The sequence below is a fragment of the Zingiber officinale genome, chromosome 5A, assembly GCF_018446385.1.
Source record: "Zingiber officinale cultivar Zhangliang chromosome 5A, Zo_v1.1, whole genome shotgun sequence".
NCBI lineage: Eukaryota > Viridiplantae > Streptophyta > Magnoliopsida > Zingiberales > Zingiberaceae > Zingiber > Zingiber officinale.
In genome coordinates this window covers 135,029,110-135,040,216 of record NC_055994.1, presented here as the reverse complement: position 1 = coordinate 135,040,216, position 11,107 = coordinate 135,029,110, and the positions used below count along the sequence as shown (strand labels likewise).

General features: G+C 39.7%; 1 protein-coding gene and 1 pseudogene across 1 annotated transcript; one reads left to right on the top strand and one right to left on the bottom strand.

Moving 5' to 3' along the window:
* The first annotated feature begins 2,809 nt into the window (after positions 1–2,809).
* Positions 2,810–4,025, top strand: LOC121981949 (interactor of constitutive active ROPs 4-like). Its single transcript, XM_042534761.1, has 3 exons — positions 2,810–2,955; positions 3,038–3,179; positions 3,244–4,025. Exons 1-3 carry the CDS (start codon positions 2,942–2,944, stop codon positions 3,994–3,996), a joined length of 909 nt encoding a protein of 302 aa, XP_042390695.1. The 5' UTR covers positions 2,810–2,941; the 3' UTR covers positions 3,997–4,025.
* Positions 4,026–4,149: 124 nt separating this feature from the next.
* Positions 4,150–5,279, bottom strand: LOC121981950 (annotated as a pseudogene).
* Between the last annotated feature and the right edge of the window lie 5,828 nt (positions 5,280–11,107).

The window sequence follows — 11,107 nt, the reverse complement described above, 5'->3', positions numbered from 1 at the left end:
TTCTCATTTTCTTTACATGGGGATTTCTTGCATTTGTTTGTTTTATTAATAAAAGTGAAAAAATGAATCATGCTGTCTTTCCACTTCTTGATCATAGTTCCAAGAGCCTAAGAATGCATTTATTTGAGGGAGTTTTGATTGATGAAGAAGGCATTAGGCAGAAGCTGGTGTAGCATAAAGCTGGAAAAAGTGTAGAAAGATGGAAATATATCCAAGAGAAAAAGGTTGAAAAATATTAAAATTCAATGGAGCAATAAGATCTATGTAGCTCTACCAAAATAGTTGGGGACTACATGCGTTAATAGATTGGAGTGTCAAGAAGAGTTTGCTCTATTGTTGTGAGTGTAAATAAAAAATGCTAAGGCGATGTGGGCTATAGCTCATTACTCAAAACTTTGAAAACCTGAAAGATAAGTTTGATTTTTTAATTTAAAAATATAGTTTCAAAATTTTGTTAGCACTTAGCAAAAGTATATATGTTAAGATTATAGTAAAAAAAACATGAGAATTTTTTCAGAAGTACATTTAAGTTCACTTTTCCGTACCTTTGTAGACATGAACATGCAACCTAGTGACAGGTTTTGTATAATGGGTAGCCTCCTGGTCAGGGATACATTGTTTTAAAGACTTTCAACAACAAAAGTTACTTCAAATTTCATAGGCTTTATTTATTTCAGTAGCTGAAATGGAACACTATAGTGTCAGACGGTTTCAACAACTAAAAAAATAAGTAAACTAGTTGAATTGGTAGGATATGGCTGAATTCCTTGTTGGGCTTGATTCATCTTGTAAGGTCAATATACTAAACTTTTAGTTTCTGCATTTGATATGCATGCAGATCCCCTAAAATTAGATGGTCTGGCTCTTACAACAAAAATGTAGACATATGCAACTTAATTTCACATGCATTATCTTATTCTTCATGGTGCTACGGCTATCAATATCCACACTTCATATATTAAATGATCATTTCCACTTCTTTGTCTTTGCCACTTCTCTCTATATTTTTTTTAAATGACAATTTATCTTAATTCTTATACTGGTTACAATTTACAAATTTTCCTGTGATTAGGTCTACTTGTGTTGAGCAGTTCAACTCAAAGCATTGGCTGGTTGGTTGTCTGTTGGGACACTGGAGTAGAGGGATTTGTCTTCAGATACTATAGTCATTTGGTGGACAAATCATTTCTTCTCATTATACTTCAAATGCTGATTTTCCTATTCTTTTCTAGTGTTTATAAATACAGTTGACAAGGCTGAACCTCTGACTAGCACCGATCAAACTGGCATCAGCAAGGTTTGTCGAACATTTGTTCTCTGTATTCGATTATTACCTTATTCTTTAATTAGGTCATTATGGTTTCTTCCCCTGGTTTGGGTACTTCTGTTGTGAATTTGAGGTCATACGTCCATAACTAGCTAATGAGCCTGTTGTGTAGCATGGTTACCTATTATTTTGTGTATGCATACAAAGGTCTTGAATAGTCAACAAGATAACTGTAAAAATCACACTCAGTGCCTGTATAGCGATGTTGTCGTTGCAATCAAGATTATGTTTACTGCAAATTTTACTGCATTTTTGCTTGATGCTGGATCTTAGCTTTGCTGTTGTTCAGTAGTCAGAAAAGTTAAATACTTGTTCAGAATGATTCACTGTGTGCTCACTTGTATTGTAAACAAGTTCAGGAGAAGAAAATGGCTGCCAAACAAATCTGATCTGGTTGGCTGTTTAAGATTTTTCTGTTCCTCTTCTTGTTCATCAAGTAGTATTCAACTATTTTACTACTTAAAATTCGGCTTCTTCATCAAGTAGTATTTCTTTCTTAACTTTTATTTCCGTTACGATGTCCAGCTAATTTGAACGAAAAACTTTAAAAAACTTAGAAGTACATTTCACTCCCTTGGTGCATTTCGATCCTGACAGTACCACCGCGACGTAGTGTAATTAAGTTGCGGTGTTTTAAAAAATCAGTATAACAGTATGTATGTGAAAGAGAGAAAAATAAAAGTTTAATAAGAAAAAAGATGGAGAGAAAAAAAAACAGAAATTAAAAAATCAACTTTAACGGGAACGATACAACAGACAGATCATCCAAAATTAATGTACTTTTGATCATTCTCAAAAAATGCTGTCTGATTTATTTATTTTTTTAAATTTTAGTGCGCCTTTGGTCAATTACACCATAAAAGATACGACGAATCTAGAGCGCCAAGTGACTTGGTGGGCCTGTTGAAGTGTCGATCCAGCCTGTCGATGCCCGTGTGTTTGACTCGAATATTGAATGCATGACGTCAGAGATACGCCAGCATTACGAGAAAGGAAAAGGCTCGTTGAAATTCGAAATCCAACACCTAGCGACAGCCACTGACGGTTAGGGCGTTAGACACGTTGCCTTGTTAGGAAGATCTAAAAATGCAAGTCCAATCAAGAGGTAGATCCTCATGTCAGACAGTTCAGATCCTCTGGACCGTAAAAAATGATCGAGGAGATGATCCCTTGATCTGGATTGATGGGGATGAATGATCCCTACCTATTTTATAAATGAGGATCATCCCTTGAGCCAATCCAAGAATTGTGCGTTGTAAAACAACAAAGCGATATGAGAAGCCTTTTGTCCTATTTTTTTTTCTTTCTAAAATTATTTTTATTATTAAACAAAAAAACAAAAGTATCAGTTATTTTGGATTTGCTATGCATTGTTTCCAATCTAAGAATTTCTCTTCGATTTAATTTAATATTTCTTTTTCTTGTATCAAAATATAACTGCATAACCTACAATAATTTTGCCAGATCTGGTCCGTACAATTTTTCTGATTCGAAATTTGAAATTTCTTGCTCTTAATCTATTTATCCTCGCGCGATTTTGCTGCCGAACTCGATCCGGCTATTAAGGGAGGCTGCGAACGATCTGCTGTATCAAGTCGAGCTCGAGCTTCTCCAATGTCGAGGTCGAGGTAATGCAGAGTTCGAACTCCTCCTCCACTTTGCTTAGTTTCTTAATCTTTCGTCTTTCGCTAATCTTTTTCGAGGAAACAGAGCGTTCGAATTACCGAAGCGGGCGCCGCTCCGCCCTCAGACCGGCTCCGAGGCCAACGTCCTCCACCGCCCAGTAGCCGCGCTGGCCGGCGGCGCCCCTAAGTCCGGTGACCGTTTGTCCTCTCGCGGCCGCTTGCAAGAGGTAAACTTCTCCGATCCAAACGGTTGTGCTGTAATATCTGAACTACGAGGCTGCTGTTTTGTAGATCCAGAAGAAGCGCAGTACCAGAGCTGTGGAAGTACTGGAACAGAAGGTTGGCGAAGCAGAGGAGGAGCTTAAGAAACTGAAAGCTCAATTGGATTCTGCAGTAGCCGCGAAGCTCGATGCCGAACAAACTCTTGCCATGAAATTGGTGGAAAAAGATGAACTCGTGGTTGCTTCACATGGCTCAAAGGAGGTGACGGCTGCAGAAGACAAAGTTCAACCGGTGGCCGCAGCAGAGCTCATGGAAGAAGAGAAAGATGATGAGGCGAACTCTGAACACGCAGTGGCAGAACAGAAAGAAGAGGAAGAAGCGATGGTGGCACTCAACGCTTTGCTGCTCGAGAAGGAGAAAGAGGTCGGAATTCTTCGACAAGAAACTGCGTTTTTCCGAGCGAGAGCAGCGGCAGCGATGGCCGTTACCCTCGCCGCAGCGCTTGCGACGGAGGGGGCGCTGATGGCGAAGCTCAAATCGGCGGAAGAGGAGCTGAAACAGAGAACGGTGAAGGCGGAACTGCTAACCGAGCAGCTGAGCTCGGCAGAACGGGAGAAAACGGCGGCGGAAGCCGAGATGAAGCGGCTGAGGGCTCAGAATGAGCAGTGGAGGAAGGCCGCCGAGGCGGCCGCAGAGGCACTGGCGGAGCCCGGCGAATGGGGCCCGGTGTCGATGGCTGGGGAGGAGGAGGAGGGGAGGCGGAATTCGGTGGGAGCCTGGGTGTTCGGTGACCTCTGGAAGAAAAAACCCCACCAAAAATAACTTTTATATTAATTATTATATTTATTTTACCGCTCTCGTTTTTCAGAATATTAAGCGTTGAAATTCTCATTTAAATTGCTCATAAAATAAAAGATCGTGACGTTTTAATGGAGAATTAAAGTAGATACGGAGGATCAAATTTCCTCTGTAAATTATTAACTATTATATCGCATAATTCTCAAGCACTGCCAGTTTTTTACAAGAACTAAAGAAGGCGAATCGATCACTTGGATTTCTCAAACAACCTGAGCCTGTTATCAGCCAGCCTCGACTTGTAAGCAGCCTTTTTGTACTCGCTCCATGTGAACTCCTTGTACTTGCTCTGCTCCCCCTCTCCCATCAGCTGCCGCATTGGCGCAATCTTCTCCGCCATGGTAGGCCCTAAGAAGTAGATCATCGACATCCTCGACTCCGAGCCGTTAGTCACCACTCTATGTCTCACGCTCCTAAACCTCCCATTCGTCAACACCTGCAGAGAATCTCCAACGTTGACGAAGAAAGAGTCTTCGTCTGGAGGAACCGAAACCCATCTCTCATCTTTCAGAGCTATCTGCAAGCCCGCGCAGTTGTTGGACCTTAGAACAGAGATAATTTGGGGATCCGTGTGCTCCCCGAAGCCGGTCAAGCTGCAATTAAGCCCCTGCAGGACTGGGCACGTAGGGTAGTGATTGAGTCGAAATATGCCGTCGCTCGCCTCATCCGTGACTAGCTTGCTTATCGCATCTATCGGCTCCATTTCCAGGCCCAAGGCCATGAGTTCCAGCACTCGAGATGCAAGCTCTCTGATCGCCGATAAGTACGCATTCAGAGCCCAGCTGTCGCAAACAAACGAAGGAATCTAAAGCTCTCGCTAACGACGAGCTAAGTAATAAGCGAACAGGCACACAATGCATGTCTTACCGAAACGAATTGCTCACTGAAACATGAGAGGATGGCTTGGAGGCGAGAGAGAAGAGGAGGTATTCCACCCAGCCCATGTCGCCATTAGAACCGATCCTTCTGTTACCGTAGCCAAACGGATTGGCGGGCCCTGACTTCTCCTTCTCGGCCGGCGGCAAAGAGAAGAACTCCACGGCCTCTGCCTCCAGTCTCCGCATGAGATCAGTGGGGATCCCATGGTTAGTGATCTTGAAGAACCCGAACTCCTCGCAGGCCTCGATGAGGGTGGCGGCTGCGTCAGGACTCAGGAGGTCGACGACGGGGAGAGCATCGAAGCGGGCGGCGGGATTGGCGGCCCTGATGAGCGATATACGATCCAGTTCTGGAACGGACAAGACCACCATTGTTATAGGATCGAGAACAGAGCAAAACAGAGGAAGGGTGCGAGTAGAATTGGAGTTCGCGAGGCGCATTATATACACAGTCCAACGGAGTCGAAATCTTTTACTAGTTGTTTACTACTGATTTAACCTGCAAAAGCAAAACTAACGTCGAAATCGATCGACGACCTAATTCTTTTAGAAACAATATATTAGATCGACATCCACGTTGAACTCCATGCCCTCGAGCCAAGTGTCGCCATTGAATCGTTCAAGAGGGAAACGATATGGTCTCGTAATTCTTTTTGATCGATATCAACGAATAAGCAACGCTGGACCTCTTAACTACCAATTCTTCCATCACCCGAAACGTTGATCTCATGATTCCTGAGGACTGCTTTTTGATATAAATTATAAGATAATTAAGAGGCCTGCAGCCTGCAGTTTTAGCACATAGTCAAACACAGCGCGTGCATGTAATTGTCATGCTAATCATGTCAATGTATTGGAGCAAAACCTGATATCACTGACTCCATTTAATCTAGTATCGTCACAAGGTAAGATACAATCAAGTAATCACGCCAATATATATAGACACGCACATAAATACCGATCTAAATGTACTTTTTCCCTTTTGTATGCTCATATCATGTACGTAACTCTCCATTGAGAGGAGGTAACTAACCAACAAAAAAAAAGGTTGCTTAAATTAATCTGCAGCCGGCTGCAGGTCTACGAGGAGTGAGATTTACGTAAGTCAGCAGCACAATATTGAGACGCATCAAAGATATACATAACATATTAACATAAGCGATTAAGCGTGTCCTTTCATTAATTCCTAAACTTTGTTGTTTAGTCTCTGTGGAAAGATAGAAAACTACAAGCCAAAACTACAAATTATTGCCGGCCTGAAAAGGCCTTCGACTTGCACAACTCGTAAGCTCTGAGTTTTGCCACGTACCTAATCAGTAATCAATTGTGCGTCCATGGAGTCGTCGTCACTCAGGAGTCAGGACTGATTCTATGTAGATTTCTCGAAGAAACAAACACCATTAAAAAATGGAATATTCGTACGTGCATCAATTTGTAATAAGGACTATTTACAAACAAGTGATTAGTCCAGCAATGGGAGCAAGTATCCTTTTTTAATCAACTTAAATTATACACTACACTAATCCTTTTTGTCGTGAACTAAACCTTATTACACTCCTCACTATCCTGTGATTTTTTTTTTTTTGCACAATAAAATTTTACTTTCAGAATTTAGAGGTCGGCCCTTCGAATTCCATGGTTTTTGTAAAAATTAGAGAAATATAATTTCTTGGATAAGATGGCAAGCCAGAGCATATCATAGAAGCAAGTGACATTGCAAATAAAGCCAAGCAACCATTCAAACTGTCCTCCACAACTCCCACGTATTGCCAATCAATGCCAAACACAATACATCATGTTTCTTGCAAATTCATAATCATGCCACGACTTCATATTATCTCAATCCACATCGATAAAGCTATCGATAATTCCTTGGCAGAACAAACATCGATTTGCAGGAAAATCATGCATGCATGCACGCACCATTAATGTCTTGTTCCAAATTAAGGAAGATCCACAGGTATTTAATTAGTTAATTACTGATAAGGCTTTACCCCGATGGCTTCCAGCACCACACCCAACTACAGGTTCAGCGAACGCTTCCCTTTAAAGATTAGGCTACCTAAATAAGCATCTAATAGTCCTCCATATGTGCCCAAACAGCAAGTGTGCACAGACAATCCAAAAGTTTTTGTTGGGTTGAGGTTGTTCTGCCCAATAATCCGACGTTTAAATAGTTGGGTGCGACCTAGCTGATGGCATCGAGGTGCCTATATATAGCCTTCCGCACTTAGTAACTGATCACCAACTGGAAACTGACCATGAGCCCCCAATTGAGACGCTGTTTCCTCTTCCTGTTGATCACATCATTCTTTCTTTGGGGCTCAGAGGCTCGAGTTCTCGGTCATCCGGCGAGGACTACAACGAGGCATCCGGAGAGGAGCGTTGAGTCCGTGGGGAGAGGAAGGGAGAAAGGAACTTCTGAGCGTGCGTATGAGCCAGAGAGGATCAGCCCTGGAGGACCAGACCCTATGCATCACTAGCTACTGAACAATGCATCGTAATAAAAGAGCTCTGCTTTGTATTGCCCGACTATTCAAAGCAATAAGCAATGAATCTCTATGCTCTGTTTCTCTTCGCATTGTTAATACCGTTCCCATTCCTAAGTGCTTTTTGATACCTCAATCGCAAGTTCACATAAACCGAAACAATCTACTATGGAAATATTTTTGATGCCTCATTATAGACAATAAAAAAAAAATGATAATCTCAATTAATTTCATTGACTAGCTCTAGGAGTGGCCGGTCTAATTCCACGGAAGTTTTTCATTGATTATCAAGATAAATCAGGAAGCGCACACGATGTCCAACTCAGAAATCTAACATCCTTTGGTCATACCCCCATTTGGAGAGAAAATTCCTGCAAATATATCGTAACTCGTGTTCTAATCGTGGGTACCTAGATGATAACCTGGATGTCCTGTCGCAACATCATGACCCCGGGGATTAATCTAATTAAGAGTTATCGTGGCTCAATTGATATCTACATAAATAATTATTCTAATTAATTTTTAATTTTCAATAAATATAAAATATTTCATTGGATATCTAATATTTCAATGCAAAGGGTCATTGGGTAGGACAAATACTTTTGATTATTTACCCTTTCCATAAAGTGTGAGCTCACGCTAGAGGGACCGCTAAGGTGATAACTTACTCTTTTGCTCCAATAAAAAACTTCTTTTTAGGGCTTGATGCAATGGTACATAGCGGCAGAACGCCTTCTCAGTTTCTCAAACATCTAAGAATTGAGTCACAGATTTGATAAATTAATGGTTAAATATTCCTTAACGAACGGTTGACCTAAGAATATTAGATTGATCATCATCAAACACTTCCCAATTTATCCTAATAATCAGTGATAAACTTTCGTAAGATCAGATTTATCATCGCTAAACCCTAAGTTTAATTGGTGTAAATTGGATATACAACGTCTACTAAAAGAATTTAAAAAATTTATTTCAAAAAATTATGATTTGAGCTAAATGGGATGCATTTAAAAATATCATTATCGTATAATTAAAACAAATCGAATTACATATTGATGTATATTTTTTTAATCGTTCGATCAGCTAATTAGGTTTATTCACTCACCTTTGTACCACTATGTGATTCAATCACTAAGATTGCTTGTAGACTTATTTTTTTGGTCAGAAAAGGGGGAAAAGTAGCATGACTTAATCTAATACTAACAGAAGAGCTTACGTTAATCATCAATTGAACTTTCAAACTATCATATAATAACATTAATGTACATACCTAATTTGTTATTAATAACGTTATAAAACGAAGAAACTTTTAAGCATAGGCTTTAAGTAAAGTTGGCTAGTTTATTTAAATGAAACATAATTTTGAAGTTGCATGCTCGCGTACTAATTAAATATATGATGTGAATTAGTTGTGGCTAATTAAGTAGCCAATGGTTGGGTCAAACTGATGTGGTTTTAGTAGTGTGACCGGAAATGTTCGGTATCGTTGCTATTTAATTAACTAATTAAATGATGGTTGAATAATATTTATATATGGTTTTGTTCGTCCTCTCTTATTTAACAATGGCGATATACTATAGGTGTGGTTGGTACAGTGAAATGGAACAAAAAATAATAAAAAAATGAATACGATATGATATGATATGAAAAGCAAAACGATTTATAATTTAGTTTGGCCAATGAAATTATTCATCTAATATTCATTTGATTCATTTAATTCTCATATATTTGCTTGGTTTAATTAGCCTATTTATTTATTTACCTCTTTTGAGCTGGACTGATTCAACCGATTCATTTGCCTCTTGTCGACTTCATTTGACCATCTCGATGCTTAACTTCGAACTGGGTTGAGCTAGATTTGACTTATCTAATGCTATCGGGCCAATGGAAGCCCAACTGTGACACACTCCCCACAATTTTTAATGCACTTGCAATTAAAAAACAGATAAAAGGGTGTCTTTTTTTTTATTATTGGAATAGTTCAATTGGACGTTTTATTTTTATTTATTGGCTAAAATACCTTTAACTCCGTATATTTTCTATCCAATAATATTTTGTTAGTATTAAAGTGATGCTACAAAAGTCCAATAGTCTTAAAGACTAAATAGATTCTAAAATCCTGTATTTTAAAAGTAACATTTAACCTCCTAATCAAAAGTCAAATGTAAAAAATCTTATAAAAACTAATTATATATTTTTTAATCATTTTTCAATAATAATCTTAAGATCTTATAAAAACTAATTATATATATATATATATATTTATCATTTTTCAATAATAATATTAAGAGGAGAAAAATATATTGAATTGACTATTATAACTAATGCAGTGATAAAAGAAGCCCATCTATCATGGGTTAGTTGACACGATATTAGTTAAAGTCAAGGCAGTCAACGTCGGAGCTTATAGAAAGAGCCTCGGTCAAAGGACGTTGTCTGGTTATCCCAGCCGGCAAAGGAGGGGCCAAACAGATCACTCGATCGGTTGAACGAATAGATATCATGGACCGATTAGACGAATGGACAAACTTGTAGCCGGGTGTTTCGGTCGGCAGGAAAATGAGCCGCTCGGATCGTCCGTCCGCGCGCAAGGAATGACATTACACAGGAATGGACGAGAAAACAAAAGAGAACACTTAGTCTATCATTAAATATCCTCAGTCTATCATTAAATATGAAGAAGTCAAAGCAAAGAAGAATACTCCATCTATCATTAATGCATGGAAGTCAAGACAAAGAAGTCTTCCTCTGCCAATTAATATCATTAAATAAGGGCAGATGAACGATCACAAAGAAAGGTATAAAAGAATATGTCATGTATAAGGAAAGACAAGATTTATCTATTTTTGGATTACTCATTCTCTCTTCCTGATTCTAACTTGAGTGTCAGAGGGCCAACGTCAGGGACCCCTTCCCTGATTTGATTTTGTTTTGTAGGATTGAGGTCTTCATCCCGTCAGTAGGCACCCCATTCTCGACTTTTTAGCTTCCCTCATTCGGACAGGATTATTTTGGCGCCGTCTGTGGGAATATATAGCCTACATCTAAATAAGAAGATGGAAGACGCTGGACGACTCACAACAGTGACACTGACGCAAGAGGATCTTGATGCACTAATACAAGCTCAAGTGACAAAAATATTGGAGCAACAGCAACAGACGTTGGTCGATCGGCTAACACATGAGCCTGCTGCCTCTACAGCAGGTCGATAAGCTGAAAGAGGAGATCGAGCGGATCAATATTCCGCTCAGGAGCCAAATAGGAGACCAATCGGCTCCTATGGGGATGCTCATAATACACCAGTCTCCTTCAACTGAGTGCTATCGTGGGCTCCCTCAGAAGAAAGGGGTTGAGCGGATAAAGATCGGGGATCTTCCTCGAATAAGGCGCCTGTATAGGACACACGAAAGGGAAAAGCATCGAGGGAAGACAACTCGCCCGAGCGGGCCAATCAACAATTTTCGGAGGGGACCCTAAATGATCCTCTACCAAAGCATTGCACCCCGCTGACGATCGAGGAGTACAATGGAGCAACCGATCCCGATAACCATTTGTCCAAGTTTGACAATGTTGGAGTGTATACTAAAAGCATAGCTTTTGTAAACATTTATTTTTGAAATAAAAGAATCACATTGGTCAATATCTGTATAAATTTGTTAAATGTAATTGTTCAATTAATTTATATAGTAGATAACATGGAGTGTGGTGTCA